An 18,997-nucleotide genomic window follows, 5' to 3' on the forward strand; every position below is an offset into this window, starting at 1 on the left:
ATATTGAATATTATTGTGTAAAATATCTTCTACAAAAGAAAAAAATGACACAAAAACAAAGCAAAAATGAGCAGGAAATGACAACAGAAGCATCTCAAGCTATAGCAGCATGCATTCTCTAAACTGAATGTGCGTGTTTTAACATAAATAATGCCCTGAAAGAGTTCCTGTAAGGGCCATAATACAAACTTTTTTGTAATATTTTGTCATTTGTGCTTATTCATACTCTTCTACTGACTTATTACGTCCATGCTGCAACCTGCGGGTTGTCTTGTTTACTTTTCGTTCTTTTTCCATCCTCCCTTTTTATTTCTTGTATTATCAATAACGAGTTTTCCTTGTGTATAAGCAATTTAAATAAATCTTGGCTTTTTCAGTTTATTTTGAAAATTATGACAGGATGTGGGGTTGGTTGTGGCTGGCTTTACGCAGTATGTTGACGGGGAGCCTGAGCTCAGGTACAGCGCATCACACTCAGAGGGAAGAGAGAGAGAGGCAGAGGGAAGGATATTTATAGCCTAAAGCGAGGCTGCAGCGCAGAGATAAGGCTCGGAGCCAAGCCGCCGGCAGGCAGGGAGACAAGCTTAGGAAAACGAGGACGCGTCAAAATGAAACACTTCCTTACGGTTGTTATACTCGGGGCTGCGGTAGTCACCCTGGTCAGCGCGGCCAGTACCGACGGGGCGATCTCCTTCGAGTACCACCGCTATGAGGAGCTGCGGAAAGCGCTGGTGTCGGTGTGGCTGCAGTGTCCGACCATCACCCGCATCTATACCATCGGGGAGAGCTTCGAAGGCCGCGAGCTGCTGGTGCTAGAGATGTCCGACAATCCGGGGACGCACGAACCTGGTCAGTTTTACGCACACACAAAGTCTGTTTCACACCGAACGCGCGGGACCATCACCATCCCCACTCCCTTTGTCCCTGCTTTCTGTCGTGGAATGAACTAATATAAATCCATTACCACCCGCTGGGATAACACAAATACATTATGCACTATTGCGCATAGCAGCAGTTTGGCTATGCCCTCATTTGTGTGTGTGTGTGTGTGTAAAGGTTATAGAAAAATGACTTGTGTCCCCGAGATAACAGCAGAGGAGGAGCGCAGGTGGGTCGTGCTGTGCGTAAAGGGGCGAGCGAGGGCCCCGCTGCATCAGTTCTGATGAATCTAGATAGTGGGATCAGCCGTGCAAAGCCGCCATTTTGCTGATTGATAATGATCTCTTTGCGCTTATCCCGATTCGTGATTCTTAGAAAACACCACAGATCGTGCCGTGACCTATTTGGAGGTGTTTCGAATTAGCCTTTCCAGCTTAAAAAGGAAGTTCAATTCAAAGGAAGGAGGCTTTGACTTAAATGGACCCATTAGTCATTAGCAGGGCTCTACAGTCATTATCATTACATCCCTATCTGCTTCAGTGCTCTGTACTATTTACTGGATGAAACAACAGATGATGAGTTTTACCGATGCGGTGCATTAGGCAAAACAACTACAGATGTGGTTAACCGCGTTTTAGATGCAATCCACCTTCTCCTTTTGCCAAATTTTCCTCTCCTAGATGGGAAACTTCCATTTTGGGAGGAAAGCTGCATCTTCAGACTCATCAGATGGCTTTCCAAAATATTTTAAATACAGAGGGTGTTTGTTCCAGGGCCCCAAATGATCATAAGCTCTGTGGAAAAACGACCGTGGTTAAATTTCCCCGGAATATGAGCCTTTATGCTTTCTTGGAAGGATGTCACTGAAACAATCTTTGGTTTCTTTATTTATTTTTAATCTTTTAGCTCTCTTTTTAAAATGCCAGACTTGGAATCCATGTCTTCATTTGTATATATGATGGTAAACATTAAAAACACCAATCCCTAACTGAGCATTGGCTTGTTTTTCACATACATTAGTAATAAACTCCTTTTATCATTTTGACCTCTTAATCCAAACCTCACTGCTGACCCGCTCAGACTCATTGGGGTGCTTTAAGTATGGAAACAGTGAGAGGTACACTGCTGGTCCAACCCTAGCCTGTAGTTTATTTAACCTTTAATGAACATTTGGGAATGGTTTAGTGATTCCTAGCCAGCTCTCTCCAAATGGGAGCTTTAGCCATGATCTACTGCAGGAAATAATTAATTTCATTTCAGTAATCCTGAGCTAGAGTTTTCAAAGGAAAGCGGAAACTCGTTATATTGTAGCACAAAGGTAATATTTTGTGGGATTTATTTGTGTGGAGAGGTGTATCTTTTCTATGGGTCTATTTTTGCGTCGTTAATGGTGCACCACAGGTTTGGTGTGCCACTCCGCTCACATGGTCACAGAGTCTAATGACCATACATACTAAATAAGTCTGTAATAGTCCAGTGGGCGTACGCAGGCATGAGTCACAGTAGCGAGCCGTTATTACTACCAGATGAGTTTCCAAGCCGCTACTTCGCTAAACAGGGCTGGGGCCTCCCCTCCTCCTTCAGCCTTTTCCTTTTCCTCCCTTTCCTCCTCTCCCTCTGCATCTCTGCCGAGCAAAACATCCACAGAGGGCAGGAGCACGATGAAACAGAGAAGCGCAGAGGGAGAGGAGCTCCAGATGGGGCAGAGCAGAGTAAGAGGAGGGAACTGCGGATGTGTGACAAGAAGGATAAAACTCAAGCTTCCTTTAAGGCGTCCTGCTCATATTTTATTTGAGCCTGCAGTGTGTTCGAGCTAAGGTGGAGCCAAAATAGCTGTTGCCGGGGCAACAGATCGGCTTAGTGCACTGAGCCGACTAGCGGCTCGTGGTTGGCTGGCTGACTGTCTGGCTCAGGGAAGACCATGGTGATGGTTCTGAGCGGATGCATCTGTCAGTAAGCAGCCATCTGTCATGCGGTGCGGCACTGGACCTGCCTGTAGTCATAAATACTTGTAACACATTAGTATACATTCAGTGCCCATAGTGTGGATGGAGTCTGGATCAGCAGGTCTTTCTATATTTTCAATGGGTCACATTCTCACTCACCAAAACAGACCCCCGAACCCAAATTAGTGCCTGGTTTGCTCTCATTGATTTTGTTTCTCGTCTTTATGTTTGGTTATGTTGCTGGTGAAAAAAAAATCTGTAGCTGACAGCAATGCCTTCCCAGGAAACGAATGAACTCAGCAGAACACGAGGCAGCTAAGACCCACATATTTTCCTGCAGCAGTTTGTTGTCAACAAATCTTTTAAAAAAAAGGAGAGTGAGTAATGGACTGGGGTGTGCCAGGTGGACAGACACATGATTCAAACAAACAATACTGCACTGATTCCGCTGGATGTGCAGGTCTGCCTAGACACTTGTTATCTGACAAGCTTACCATTAAAAAGGGGTAAATGTTGCGTTTCCTGATTCTTTCTGCTGTCCACGGTGATACGACATCACAGGGCAGCGCTTCAGACCTGTTTCGAGTGCCATATATATGCGCTTTCAGCTTGGCATTTCCTTTAACATTGTATGATGGCATGAAAAGTTCAGGACTAGGCTTTTCATGGCTGAAACTACTTGGCATGATATGATACTTGAAAAGGAAACAGGAAGAGTGAAATGATTTGAGGAAAATGGCGTGTTATTCATTTACCGTTGACACCAGCCTGCCAGAAAGTGATCACATGTAGGCTTTTTTAAAAAAAAGTCAAGTATTTTCATTTTTATGTATTCAGGTAGATTCATCATATGCCACTTCTCCACCATCCACCTTTTAAAAGGGAAACTGCTGCATTAAATCTGTCTGAATATAGTTAGGCTACTACCACCGCTTAAACTGTACATAAGAAACACGTGAATGTCCCTCAAAGTGCACATTATGTACTTTTGATACTCAAGGAGCCATTTGAGGATTGTTATTCAAACTAAAGGATTTGAATGCTTCCATCATTTGAAGGAGTCTGAATCTCACAGCTGGCTTATATTTAAGCTAAAAGCTTCTTTTCATCAGGGGAAATGAGGCTCTGGTTAAACTCTTTTGGCTCTCATGTCTGGAACCATTTACAATGTTTCTAACACCAGTAGGAGAAACCCTATATTGTAATATGCTTGGCTTTGTCTGAAGGTGAAAAAAATATGTCAGTATGAGGTACTGCTTGATCCAATCTGCTGTAGACCATCTCACGAGGTGGAAGATGTCATAAGACTGCACGGCCGTCTGTTTTATGATACGACAGTGAAAGTGTGAAATCCCCAGTGAGCACAGACTGAGATGCCCGGTTAAAGCATATAACAGGCAGACACACCGCTGAATATAACATATCAGATGACACTGGGTGTGTTGACTATAACCTGTCCTTTTCAATGCTACACGCTCCTGTTAGAAGACATTACGGTGGAGGGGAAGGGGATCTAAAATGAGGACATTTTGCTTCGTGTAGAGATGGTGAAAACAGCCGAGAGACAAGAGGTGCTGATGGGAAAAGGAGCTAAAAATGACAGGAATGATAATTGAAAAAACAGGAGCGTCACAGGAGTGCAAGTGTGATGAGGGTGAAGAAGAACACGGGGAGAATAAGGGAACAGCAGAAATGGAAAAAAATGGATGAAAGAAAGGCCAAGGCATCAGCCAGAGGTCATTCATTATACATCAGACACCCACAGCCATCTACCACCTCCTCCTCATTCTTCGCCTTCACTCTGCTCTGACATGTTTTTCCTCCATCTTCCACTGTCAGCTTTGCTTTTATTCTCACCCTTTCCTACACTTTTTTGTTCTTTGTTCCTTTTTTTTTCCTCTCTTGATATTTTATTTATTTTTTGTTTCTTCATTTGCAGTTTATTTTTGTGTGGCTTCACAGCCGACATGTAGGCACTTCTCTCCCATGTCTTCAATCGTGGAATCCTGAAAGATTTTGATGATGTCCATGTCCTAAAAACACAAAAATCAAAAAACCCAGTCTGCTTCTAACACTTGTCAGTTTCTGAGGTATGTACAGGAGAGCAGATCCTTTTTCTTTTTCCCTTTTGGCAGGCGTCGGTTATAAGCAACTATAGCTCCCACAGGCTGTGAGAGTGCTCTTTCAGGAGAGCACAGCCATTAATGTGTAAATGAGAGGCAAAAATTGCACAAGTTCTATGTTATAGACTACAAATGTAGAGGCTTTGAAATCTTGGACGTGAGTTGTTGTGTTCTGAAAACAGTTTCACAGGTTTTTAGAAAGGTGTTTAGACACCAGCAGAAACTGGTGCATTCACGGGGGATAGGGGGAATCAAGCATTTACAGACTACAGCAGCGAATGAGCATCCGCATACCAAGAATTTTTTTATCGATGCCCATCCAAAAGAATCTAAAGCAAAGACTATAGATTAAAGATAATTGTCAGAATAAAAAATGACTTCATGTGGTAGAAATAAACTGAGCACTGGTGAGCTTTCTCTTGTCTTTGTCCATGTGTCTGTAATGTGAGCGTGTATATGAGTGTGTTTGTGTACCCAGGCACGAGACAGACGGACAGATGCGGAGTGAGAGTCTGTTTACTCGCTCTCCCAGTTCATTTATCTCCCTTAGAACCTGCCCCTGGCAGGGTTGCCACGACGACTGAGAGCGTGCTTAATGTGGTCATTCCCAAATGACGTTTGTAGCTGCAGCCATAATTACTCGGTCGCCTAGGAGACTTTAGTGCTGCTGATCATTTGTGACAAAGGTCGGAGGATGCATTGGATTTTGGCAGCGTCACATGTGTCATATTAACCTTTAGCAGCAGGGAGTGATTTAAAGTTAAAGAGCATTTGGAAACTCAAGTTTTTACTGAAGTTAAGTTGTGATATGTAAAATCCATGAAAACAGAGAAAGATGATGTGATGTTCTTCTTAATCAATTAGTTAGACTAAATTTTTAATGGTTTCATCTTCACCTCATTTGAATCACTGTAAAGTGAATCTGTTTTGGCTTTGGGATGTTTTCCACATGAAGGATGTGGCTGATCTGGACCTTTGTCATATTTTACATACTAGTAAAACCTGTTCAGCCTTACAAATTAAATATTAACTGCTTTTGTGAGTATCATATGTGGACTACTTAAAACATGTATGTACAAAAGTCTTGCACCAACCCTTGTTTCTTCTTTTCAGTTCAGCTGAATTGAATTTATATACTGTAGCACCAGTTCAAAACAACAGGAGTCCAACTTTCTTTTAATAGTTCTTTTAATTTGTAATAGTTCTCCAGACTTTCTGAAAGTCTTTTAAAGTTCTTCTTTTGACATTAGCTGCTTTTTCACTCATTTTTAATCCAGTCCTTGTACCTGGCTATTTTCAGATGGATGAAGAATCAGATACATCTTTTGTTTGCTAAGCAACTTAACACTGATCTATGAATCACTGAAGCACAAAAAGGCACCTTAGTCAAGAGGTGAACCGGTGTTTACATGTACCAGATGACTTAGCAAACATCCAGTTTAAAATTGTATCTGAATGCACTTTGTTACTAGCAACCTATCAAAAAACCTCATCATCTGTTCTAATTTCAAAGATAACAGATGGAATTATGATTTTGATACACTATATAATACCATCAGAAAGGCATCTGAAGGTTAACAGCGTTATGACAATGATCCCAGTACATAAAAACCATACCTGGATAGAAAAAAAACACAGTCAAGGATTGGCCTCCCAGAGCCTGGTGCATTGTGGGATCATCTTGACAGAGAACAGAACAAAAGGCACCAAACATCCAAAGAAGAGCATCGAGTGTCCTTGAAGAAGCCTGGAAACTGTTCCTGAAGACTACTTAAAGAAGTTAGAAGAAAACTGCCAACGAGAGTTCAGGCTGTGTTGAGGAACAAATGTGGTCACACCACATATTCACTTTCAAGCTTTAAAATAAAAAGAAACAACGGATGAATTCACATAGGAATGTTTCCTGTTATGAACTAATGCTATCACAGGTGACGTCTTACATTTCAGAAGTGAAGGGTCTCAGCTACATCAGTTTCATATGTTGAAAAATCCACATTTGCAGTTTCATGTGTGAGCAGTTTTTTACGCGGGTGTCAGAGTTAAAGCTCATTCTGACCTTAACAGAAAAGAGGAATAGATTGAGAAATAAGGGGGAGGGTTTGCATGTGTAAAAACAGAACAGATGGAGCTGTTATGAAGTGTTAATGAGGGTGAATCTGCAAAAAAACATATGAAAACAAATGACAGGCGTACTCCTCATGTCACCTCATGACTAGCTACATGAGTCTGCACATATATGGGTTCTAAATAAACATGCACAGCTCTGTAGTCTGCATGCTAACATGGAGTTCAACAGCATAAAAGCGTGTTTCGTAAGGGAGACGGGAAATGTCTCACGATACTGAGCATCTGTTTAATAGCTTGAAACACAGTAACTCATTTTTTGGCTGAATGCAACATCAAAGTGTGTGTGTTTGAGTGTGTGTGCACATGCATATGGCAGCTCTGTCGGGCTTCTGAAGGCTGTAAAAACAAAAACATCCAGCAACGCCAGGACAGAAAGAGTTAATTGCAGGCTTGAAATCATTAGTAGCAACTGTGAGGAGATTCAAACATTTAAAAATAACCTGACTACCAGATGTGGCTGGGTGGTGTGTGTGTGTATTACTCACGCATGAAGCTGCTGGTGTTACTCTACAAATACATGAAGAGTACAGCCAAAATGGATTTAAAAAGTCTTGAAAGCATTTTATACAATAATTTAGTTGTAGAAGAATATATATAAGATACACAGAATAATAATAGTCATTATTCTTTAGTGGAAAAATAAGGACAACGAAATGACCCAATCAGGGTAGAAGGAAGAACAATAAAAACACAGTTCTCAGTAAAACCAGCACCCTGCAGCGATTTGGCTTCAGCACACTTGGATACTCGCTTGCTTTTCAACATCTGCCATTCTCAAACTACATTTTATAACTTGTAACCGATCTGAACAAAAGACTTTGTTCTCGTACAGCCGCAGAAAGCCATTAATCTTCGATTCATAGCCAATCAAAGAATGTTTACAGCTCGCTGCAGCTCATACGTTTTCTTCTTTGTCATTTTGTTAAAGGGCTTTAAATAGGTCCAATTTCAAACTTGTCCGTGTTTTGTATATATTTGTATAGATGAAGAGCCTAATTAGTATCTAAAACAGATGGTGGGATCATGTGGGTTTATTACAAGGCAAATTCACTGGGCTCAAGACAGAAATAGCTTTTAGATATGAAAGCAAGATCACCTTTGATAAAGAAAAGCAGATGCAGTTTTTCTACCCACGCACTGACGTGGCCAATAACAGTAAATCCACCAAATGGTACAGTGTATATTTTTAGATAAATACAAAGAAAGGAACCAAATTTAGAATCAACTCAGATCCAAGGTTCTCAAAAACAGGACAGGATGTTGAAATGTGCAAAACATAATCAGGATATCAGACTACGACCCTGGCGCAATACAGTAATATGTGTATTAAACACAGACGTTCAGTGAGCAAGGATAAAAGTACATTTCTTAAAGATTTGTCATCCAGTCACACAGGTCTAGATGCTGACTGGTAACTGTTCAGTGAGGACTAATGTGTATCCCCTGATCATTTGGTGAGGGGTGAAATTGCTCTACCAAAAATCATCTTGCGTTGAGGCAATGTTGCCTGCAAACACTCAGCATTTACTTTTCAAGCTGTAGGGAAAAATTAGAAAAACTGACACAAAGCAGAAACATAAGCCGTCCACCTTCACAGTTAAAGTTGCATCTTTTTGGTCTCAGTGGTAAGCACATCTTTTACTTTTTCTTTCTTTTTTTTAAATACTGCTTAATAAGTTGTTGGTGAGTGTTTGCAGACAAGGTGGCAAGTTTCCATGACAACTACAAGTGACCAGTACACAGTTTTTACTGTTGACAAATCCATTATTTGCAAAACATAAATGTTTTAAAAATCTGAAATGTAACTGATAACAAATGAGTGGCTGCGGCTCTGGAGGTAAGCAGGTCATCTAATAATCGCCAGGGTTGGTGGTTTGATCCTTGGCTGTTACAGTCTGCATGCCAAACTGTCCTCATCAGATTGTGAATGCGTGTGAATGTTACAAAGAAGGAAAAAAGTGCTCGTATGATTGTGTGTGTGTGAACGAGACTTGTTGTTTGAAGTGCTTTGAGTGGAAAAGTTGAAATAAGAAGCAGTCCATTTGCCGTTTACCCACTTTTCTGGTGATCTGAAGAGCTCACTGTGGTGAAGATTGGCTTGTAAAACCTTTAAAAGCTTTTGAAAAAAATCCAAAATTAGATTGGCCATGTACGGCCTCCTGCCTCATTTCAGACAAACACCTTCATATTTAATAGACGTAAAAGACGTAATAATAAAATACTATCCCCAAGTGTAAAATACACTGATAATTTGGTAACTGGAATGACTTTAAGTGACTTTGTTAATTAGTAGGTTTTAATCAATCATCAGTAATCATAGTTGGTGACTGTTAATCAGTGATTTGGGGAATTAATTTTGGTGTTTTGAGTTAAATTCTCTCTCAAACCCATCATCAGCAGGCTCCTCGGTGCCACGTGTCTGACAGAGCAGTGTGTGACACAGTCGCTGCTTAATCCACTGTGTCTCTCTCATTATTGTCCAGAGGAGCACTGGGCTCGACGTTTGATATGATGTAACCTTTCTGTTGATGAGTCAGTGTGTTCGTCACTCCTCGAGCGTGGACGTCCTCTGTGTCCACGATAACTTCCATAACAAATCATAATGCGACCTGTTTGGTCCCGAGGACATAACAGATTGTTTCCATGATGGTTTCCCGCTATAGTGTCGATGTGGCCAGCTGTATGTGTGCATTTTTTTCTTTTTGTGAGATTACGTGAGAGTGGTTTATGCTGATTCATTGTCAGCTTTGTCAAATCCTCCTCCTTTGTGAGATGTGTGTTCAGTTCTGCCTCTCGGCCAAAAACCTGCTCTTCACAACAGGGATGGTTACATTATGTCCAGTCACAGTTACGTCTGTGTGACAGTGACTCAACAGGAGCCTTCTGGTTTCTTGCAGGTGAGCCTGAGTTTAAATACATCGCCAACATGCATGGCAACGAGGCGGTGGGCAGAGAGCTGCTCATCTACCTGGCTCAGTACCTGTGCAACCAGTACCAGCAGGGCAACGAGACCATCATCGATCTCATCCACAACACCCGCATCCACCTCATGCCGTCAATGAACCCCGACGGCTTTGAGAAGGCCGCCTCACAGGTGAAGAAACAGCACGTAAAAATCACTTTTTGAACTTTACGTCTGGACAGTTTAAGCTTGCAGCCCTGCAAACAGTCATTTAGGAACCACAAGTCTTTAAATTACACCTACACAGCAAGAGCAGCATCTATTAAAGCTCCAGACACTGTCTTTTAATCTGTCCCCATCTCATTTCTGTTTACTGTGCAGCCCGGAGAGATTAAGGACTGGTTTGTGGGCCGCAGTAATGCGCAGGGGGTGGATCTAAATCGTAACTTCCCTGATCTGGACCGCATCATCTACATCAATGAGCGGGAAGGCGGAGCCAACAACCACCTGCTGCAGAACATGAAGAAGGCTGTGGATGAAAACACCAAGGTAAAACAAACTGACTTACTGATTACAGGATAAGGTGGCCGTTATTTCTTACTTACCATGAAAAGACTGAAGTAGCAATAATAATGCTAAGACTCAAATGTTTGAGTCTTATTCACCCTTTCTGTGTCACTCAGAAACAAGCTAATTCAAGCTATGTAATAAATATGCTTATATAAGTTCATTAATAAATGATATTAACATTGAGAACTTTATTTTAAATATTTTTAAGAAATGTTGCACAGAAAGGAATAAATAGTCCATTTGCTCTGGTCTGTTTTCATGTGTGGATTGCTGAACATCTGTGGGTATCTACGGGACATTTACAGTAGAAGGATGGAAAATGTGAGGTTGAACCAAAGCTGCTATAATCAAAAGTGTAGAATATAACAAAGCTAGTAAATGAATGGCTAAATGAAGGGTTGCCAGCTCAGTGGGGAATCAAAATCCCCCCAAAATTGACCCTTGGTATAGTGGGGTGTCCACTATGTATGTGTGTGTGTGTGTGTGTGTGTGTGTGTGTGGGTGGCATTTTTTGTGTGTGCATGTGCAGAAATGATGAATTGATAACTAGCAATTCAAAAATGGCATTTTCATTTATTATTACCCCTTTCATGTTCATTCATCAAAAGTAACCAAATTTGATGGGAAATCCTTTGAATATTAAGTAATTTGATTACTTGTAAATTCTAATTTTGTGACATACGTACATGAAATTTAATGGAATCTAATCAAATTAAATTGACTTGACTGGCATGCATTCAGTTTATACCAAGCATATTTTCCTTAATGATTAATCAGTTGAATAAATACAACTTTGATTTGATATATTTCAACTGCATTTTATTCAAAATTATTGTACCATGTTTATTGAGGGTCAAGAATCCTTTTTTTGAGTTTGTGTAGGTCGAAGGTGATATTGCTTTAGACATTTATTATCTAAACATTATTGTAATTGTAATTTTTTAATGTTTCACATTTGCAGCTGGCTCCAGAGACCAAGGCTGTGATCCACTGGATCATGGACATCCCCTTCGTCCTCTCGGCAAACCTGCATGGAGGAGACGTTGTGGCCAACTATCCATATGATGAAACCCGCACTGGTACACACACACACACACACACACACACACACACACACACACACACACACACACAGTATAAGGACATTTATATCACATTTTAGAGTCCATTTGAGTTTTATTGAAGCCTATTCCCTCCACTGAAAAGAAAAAAACATTATAAAACACTGGCGCTGCTCTTCATCATCATCATCATCGCAGATATGATTCCTGATGATGCGACCCAAATATCCACATTTAAAACTTCCCAAACAGAGCAAGTGAAGTTTTTGCTTCGCCTTTAGTAGAAGAGATCACTCCCACACCTGTTTTTCCTGTTTGGGTTGTTAAACTGTATGTAAACTGTTCCTTTCTTTCATGTGAGGATGTTTATCAAGATAAATATTTGAACCGTTTATGTAACAGCAAACATTTTAGTCCCTTTTCTTTAGAATGCCGTAAATTTGATTTAAATCAGATGGAAAATCTTTCCACCGGCCGGTTCCTCTGCGTCATCGCTCAAAGCAAACAAAATGTGTTGAGCAGGCACACGTTTTCTGCTAACACTTCATCATAGCCGCTCTCTAAATGGCGAGCGCTTGTTTGTTCTCTTTCCTCTCATTAAGGATCCACGCATGAGTACAGCGCCAGTCCGGATGATGTGATGTTCAAGTCTTTGGCTAGAGCCTACTCCATGTATAACCCCGTCATGTCCGATCCTCACCGAGCCCCGTGTCGCAAGAACGATGACGACTCCAGCTTCAAAGACGGCATCACTAACGGCGGGGCCTGGTACAGTGTGCCTGGAGGTAAGAGGCAACTAAAGCATACCTCTCAATAAGGACTTTCTCCCTTGATTGCTCAGTATGGCCAAGCCACCAGCTCTCAGAAGAGTCCTGGTTGCGCCAAACCTCTTCCATCTGAGGCGTCTGTGCTCATGGGAACTCTGATGCAGCAGAAAAGTTTTTGTAGGCTTCCCCAGATCTGGGCTTTGCAACAACCCTGTCTCTGAGCTCTCTAGGCTGTTAATTTGAGCTCACAGTTTTTGCTGTGATATGCATTGTCAGCCACGAGGCCTTCTATAGAGAGGCAATTAAATTTACCACAGGTGGACTTCAGTCAAGGCGTAGAAATGTCTCAGCAACGGTCAAGAGAAACTGGAGGGATTGAGCTAATATGTTTTTTTGCAATAGGCTTGAATTCTTATGTAGATGTTACCAAAAGCGGGCAGTATGGTGGCACAGTGGTTAGCACTGTTGCCTCACAGCAAGAAGGTCCTGAGTTCAATTGCACCATCAGGTCTTTCTTTCTTTCTGTGTGCAGTTTCCATGTTCTCCCTGTGCTTGCGTGGGTTCTCTTGAGGTACTCTGCCTTCCTCCCACAGTCCAAAGACATGCAGTTATTGGGGTTAGGTTAACTGGTTATTCTAAATTGCCCATAGGTGTGAATGTCTGTCTGTATGAGTTAGCCGTGCGACAGACTGGTGACCTGCCCAGGGTGTACCCTGGCTCTCACCCTAAGACTGCTGGGATAGGCTCCAGTGTGCCCGCAACCCTGAAAAGCCAAAGAGAATGGAAGGATGTTACAAAAATTCTGTTTTCAGTTTGTCCGTATGGGGTAGTGTGTGTAGATTAATGAGGAAAAAAAGAATTGATGGCATCATGCTGCAACATAACAAAACTGAACAAGGTGACGTGGGTGTGAAGACTTTCTCAAGTCACTGTATTTAACTATGTATATTGTTTTCAGGTAAATGGTTAACCCATTTTCAAATATATAATCCTGAATTCTGTTGACTTTTTCGGTTTTGCTTTCTTTCTCTCTGCGGTTTACAGGAATGCAGGATTTCAACTATCTCAGCAGCAACAGTTTCGAGATCACTCTGGAGCTCAGCTGCGACAAGTTCCCCAATGAGGAAACGCTGAAGAGCTACTGGGAGCAGAACCGCAACTCGCTCGTCAACTACATCGAGCAGGTAGGCAGGACTCTAAATACAGATGCCATAAATCACGGTTTGCAGTCTCTTCCATTTGCACAGCTGACCCAGAGACAATACCAATGCTTGCAATCTCAAGTCTATAAGTGCTAATGCTTGAAATAAACTGCAAAATGTGTCATCTATAAGAGCAAAATTGACCTTCACAGTCACAACATATTTTCAGATCATAGGTTGGATCTGGCAGGATTTATGTGACTAATTCTGCTAATGGAGGTGAAAGAATCGTGACTTTGATGGTAAAAAGGAACCACATAATCGGACACGTAATGCAGCCTCACGCCGTCAGAGTTGCAACTGCCCATCCAGACGTCAGACACTAATTTGTGGTGATGCCACTTCTTCCTTTGTTTGCTCACAAGAGATTGCTCAACCAGAAAAAGCTCTATATTTATTAAATGCTCAATGCTCTGCTGAGGACACTGTTACATTACATCTTCTCCACCAAAAACGAACAAATCTTTTACACCTGAAAAAATGCTGCCATCAGTCCTAGAGGGAACATGTTCTTCACGTGTCAATGTGCGCATTGTGTGCAGGTTCACCGTGGTGTTAAGGGCTTTATCCGTGACCTTCAAGGCAACCCTATTTCCAATGCCACTGTATCTGTGGAGGGTATTGACCATGACATCACCACAGGTAAATTCACACAATTCACAAAGCACAAGTGCTATCACAGCTTTTGCTTGCTCCATGTGAGAAATATAACGGAGAGATGGTGCAATGCCTCCATCTCGTGGATAGTGTGGGTACTGCAGTTGTTGCTCGGAGCTGCTCTGAGCATCAGTGTGTTGGTTAAACACATTTTAATAAGACAATCTGTATTTTATAGCCAAAGATGGAGACTATTGGCGCCTACTGGCTCCAGGAAACTACAAAGTGGCAGCCTCTGCCCCTGGATACCTGACTGTCATCAAGAAGGTGGCTGTACCCTACAGCCCTGCAACCAGGGTAAGACACACAAACAAATGACCCATCACATTCCCTGTGGGGTCCTTTATCTTTCCAGAAGGTAACCTGAGTGTAAGTTTCCCAGCCATATTTTCTGGATCTCTAAACCCTACACCTATATGAAAATATACAATCTAGAATAAGTCACTGAACCTTGGTCCCTCCAGCAGACACCACAAACACATCAGATGCTGGATGTCTGACTAATGTTGGCACCGCCTACGTAATAATGTAAGGTCTCGGTTGAAGTGTCTGTTCACAATAAGCCACTAAACGTTTAACAGCTGTTAAGTGCTTAGTATGAGTAACAAAGGGAGGAGAGTTTGTTCACTCAGAAGCCCTCATGTCAAGCTGCATAGGACGGAATTTGTAGGGCAGAATTTTTAAAGTCTGCAAGCTACCAAGTGAGTCTGCAGCAGAAAAATGATTATGAGTATTTAAACTGAATTCTATTCAAAATCAGTCTGGATTGCATATTCTTGATAAAAGATATCAGAGTCTCTATTTTTTTCTTCTTACCAGCCCTGTTAACAATCTTAAGATTGCCCAGATTAATTTCTAGAGAACCAGTTGTTTTCCTGTCATGGAGGATGCTTTAGTTTATCAACTAATAGCTAAAGAATCTTTTCAAAGCTTCCAGTTGCATCACAGAGTCTTTATTATCAGATGGAATCAGTTCTGCTGTTTTTGAACTTCTGCCCAGACTTTTCAGGACATTAAAAACAAGGACAAACAGATGAAAAAGCTGAAGTAATAACTGCACTAAACACTGCTGGAACTGTGCAAATTTTAAAAGAGAATGAATCGCGCACTGAAGGCACAGGAAAATGGCTACTTTTAGAGACCTTCATAGATTTCTTTTTGACATACAAGACATTTTTATCCTTTTTTCAGATGTCTGCGCTTATAGATTGCATTCGATTTTATTGCATATGTGCAATGACAGTAAAGATGTTATTATTATGTTGATATGGTCTCATATGGGGGGTCATGATAACCCTGTTAGTGTTTTAAGATAAGATCTGGTGTCAGTTGTAGTTTAATAGAATTGTCTTCCAACCGGCCCTGTCCCCTGTCCTGGTGCTGCTACATCGCTGTTCGATGCTGCGATCTGTTCTGAGTCAGTAAAAGCCTGGAGAGAGATCAAAGAAAGCAGTGATATTCATCTACATGTGGCCACCTGTAACTGTGGATTAAGTGCGATGACACCAACTGAGCTCAAGAAGTCTGTAGACGTGACAATAAACACAAAAAGGTTCTGCTATTCTTTATAGAGCAGGTTTGAGATGTATTTTTTTCATTTCCAAAAAACTAATACATATTTTACATATTGGAATTAAAGAATAGCAACAAAATATCCAGTATTGATTCCATCCTAATGCCTGCCTGTCGATACAATCAATGTTTGGATAGAGAAAATAGGAAAAAAAGCAACATTTGAATGAATGAATAGAAAAGTTTCTAGTTAAAGAACAACTTACAAAACCAACACATTAGCTCCAAAGTCCGTTGGATCCTCCTTGGTTCTCAGCTGCTGTATCTTGTGTGTCTCAGGTGGATTTTGAGCTGGAGTCCCTGATGGAGAGGAAGGAGGAGGAGCGGGAGGAGCTGATGGATTGGTGGAAGATGATGTCAGAGACACTGAACTTCTAACGATTTTGTCTCGCTGACGATCGGAGCATCCACAATTCGATGTAATATAGTCAACGTTCTGTGTGCCCGTCCGCTCTGAAAAAGAATATATTGTCTCTTCTTCTACTTCTTTCTTTTGATTGTGTTCTCTCCATTCTTACTTTAATTAATTTTGTTGTTTATTAATGTAAGAGTTTGCCTCACACTCCTGTAGATTGTTTGAATATCCTGCGCGCGCAGTGAAAGACAAAAGGAGGAATTTGCAGGCAACTTGCTGGCAGTGAGATTGGTCTTGACTTCCGTGGTATTGTGTTCTTTATCGTACACGTGATTGGTAACCATGGCACTCACCTATATATCCAATGAATGACTGACTGAGTAATAATGTATGTAAAAGATCTGTTTACATGATTGCCACATGGCTCTGTCTATAAGTATTCATTTCCCCTCCTGTTTTAAATGTCTCTGTTTCTCCAGGCTTTAGTACCAATACATACACAACGCTACTACACACGAAACCTTCCAAGTCTGAGTAGCTGTAAACACACACTCTGATACTCGTGCTGTTTTTTTCCTGTAAAATAAAGCCGATGTCGCACTACGGTACTGAGATAATCAGGGACATTGAAAACACTGTAAAATCACTGTAAACATCATATTGTAAACAGTCTATACAGGCAAGCTAGTTTCCATATACGTTATTGATGTTACGATTTTTTAAAACTGCAGCACAGCTTTGATTCCAGCACAAGATGAATGGTTATAATATTATAATATATACTGTATTTATGAACTAGGTATAGCAAGAAAAGTTTTTTTTGTAACTAAAAAAATATGAAGAACCACGATCATGACACTAATAAATCAGTCAACCCAAAGCCATTCCTTTGTATGTGCACTACACAGGAAATACTGTAAAACATAACGAAGGAAGATTCCTGTTTACTGCAACATGAATCTTTTGAGTGGACAGTTGGCTGACTTACATGGATGCAGTTCACTTCATTTTAGAGCTCAGAAAGGATTTATTGAATGTATGGCTATGGAAATGGTTTAAACAATGTAAAGAATAAACAAATCAATAAAACTCCCCTCTTTATGTTGTCGAACTGCCGTCTGGTCTCTTTTGTTTCAGCTCTTTTTGGGTGAGAGCAACTGCAGTTGTTCACTTCTTAATGCCTCAAATCTGTTAACAAAGTCATTTTATTTATGGTTTCTTTATTTCCTCATGAGCAAAAGAATTTCACTTTATGATGTCAGCTCATCTAACAGCATATAGTTTTAGGTTTTCAGTGCTCACAGCTGTTGCCATAAGGTGTTGCTTACGGATGGTTGGAGAAGTTACCGCCTATAATTATAGCAAACACCCATCCGTGAAATGGTCATATAACAATCACTACTGCAAATTCTGACTTACCAAACCAAGTTTGATGTTCTGGTACAAGCACGTGCCTGTTTGATTATTGTATAAGAAGATGATGTTTGCATTTTAAACATTTTACAGCTCAAATAAGATGAGAATATAAAATTCTGATGTAGATTTCTATTCTGTTTGAGTGCAGCAACGCTGTGCATCTCTCTGACTTGGTAACCTTTTAGCCTTCTCTTTTTTTTATAGAAACAGCTCATTTCTGCATAAACTTAAACTTATGTTATAGTTTATGAATTTATTGGTAAAAAGCAAAAACAATTTAAAAAAAAAAGGGAAGTAAGATCATTGCAGGAGCTTCTCGATCTTGTATACCAGCAGTATAGCAATGTTCAAACGAGTAAGAAAAAAGAAGTTTTATAAATCAGGATAATAAAAAAATGTTTAATTCAAAAGAAAATGATTTTGTTACATTCAGAATTTCTGTTAAACACTGAATGTAATTATTTTGTTTTTGTAAATATTTTATTAATATTAAGGTTGGTTACAGTGGACATCATCTCTAAATTGTGTTGGCATGGACTCAATTTCTGATGTCAGTTTGACTCTTCTAATCACTTTACATATATCGTTTTTTCCCCCTTGCACATTAATGCATAGTGCAGTGGATTCATGCAATTTTAGCAACTCCAAACTGAGGTCTAATCAGGCAGAATAAGTGAAAACAGATGTGTGGGTGTGACTGACCTTTAACAAACAGCAATGAGAACAAGTAAGAAACAGTGAGCTTGTGTTTTCATGGATTTGTTCACTTAACCACTTCACTTTGACTGCGCATCTGGTGAGGAGTGACGTTTAACTAATGCTCAGTGTGCCCATATAATGCCTGGCAGATCAGTAATTTCTAAAATACTCATTAACTGAAACCGGCACAAATGACTACGTCACATTCATCTTTATTCCCCATCCTGATGCTCAGATTGAAAGATCTGTTTGTCTCTCCCTCTCCTCTGTGTGCGTGTACGGAGGTGGGTGTGGTCCAGAGAGGACACACCTGTTGTTGGCATGGCAGCTTTTTGTCTTTCAGTGACAGCACTTAAACCTGACTCTTGTCTGCACTCACTTTTAGATTGTGGCTCTACTCACATTCAGCCTGTATAGCTCAGGCATCTTTGAACTGCTTTCCCGACCCCTTTGTCAGCTCACAGTGCTTCTTGAATATATGAGATATATGAGCCAGCCTTGTACTTACCTGTAAATCTGACTGAACCACTCTCACACCAACACTCCCAGAAACGTGCCTGTTCTGTAGCTAAAGGAGGTTGGGATGTTGGCCCTGTGGTAAAAGCCTTTTTGAAACTTACCTGAACGCCTGTCTGGAGATACTTAGCTCAGTGTAACTTTACTTTGATATTACAGCTTATTTATTCTATACCATATATTTACCTCCACAAAGGGCAGATCC

The 18,997-nt window shown here is 40.8% G+C and overlaps 1 protein-coding gene across 1 annotated transcript; it reads left to right on the forward strand.

Annotated features, from left to right (window-relative positions):
- Nucleotides 1-442: 442 nt before the first annotated feature.
- On the forward strand, nt 443-17,272 carry cpe (carboxypeptidase E). The gene is made up of 9 exons (XM_085458946.1): nt 443-849; nt 9,973-10,169; nt 10,359-10,526; nt 11,509-11,626; nt 12,211-12,393; nt 13,420-13,559; nt 14,120-14,219; nt 14,413-14,531; nt 16,086-17,272. Exons 1-9 carry the CDS (start codon nt 609-611, stop codon nt 16,182-16,184), a joined length of 1,365 nt encoding a protein of 454 aa, XP_085315072.1. The 5' UTR covers nt 443-608; the 3' UTR covers nt 16,185-17,272.
- The last annotated feature ends 1,725 nt before the right edge of the window (nt 17,273-18,997 follow it).

The sequence above is a fragment of the Copadichromis virginalis genome, linkage group LG6 (genome assembly GCF_057382275.1).
Source record: "Copadichromis virginalis isolate Kocher_CV1m ecotype Utaka linkage group LG6, C_Virginalis_male_GT1.1, whole genome shotgun sequence".
NCBI classification, from domain to species: Eukaryota; Metazoa; Chordata; class Actinopteri; order Cichliformes; family Cichlidae; genus Copadichromis; species Copadichromis virginalis.

Excerpts from the sequence above, each read along its gene's own strand:
- cpe (XM_085458946.1), top strand. The coding sequence starts at position 609 with ATGAAACACTTCCTTACGGTTGTTATACTCGGGGCTGCGGTAGTCACC. Across the intron at positions 12,394-13,419 it reads CTGGTACAGTGTGCCTGGAG|GAATGCAGGATTTCAACTAT; the intron begins GTAAGAGGCAAC and ends TGCGGTTTACAG. Across the intron at positions 14,220-14,412 it reads TGACCATGACATCACCACAG|CCAAAGATGGAGACTATTGG; the intron begins GTAAATTCACAC and ends TGTATTTTATAG.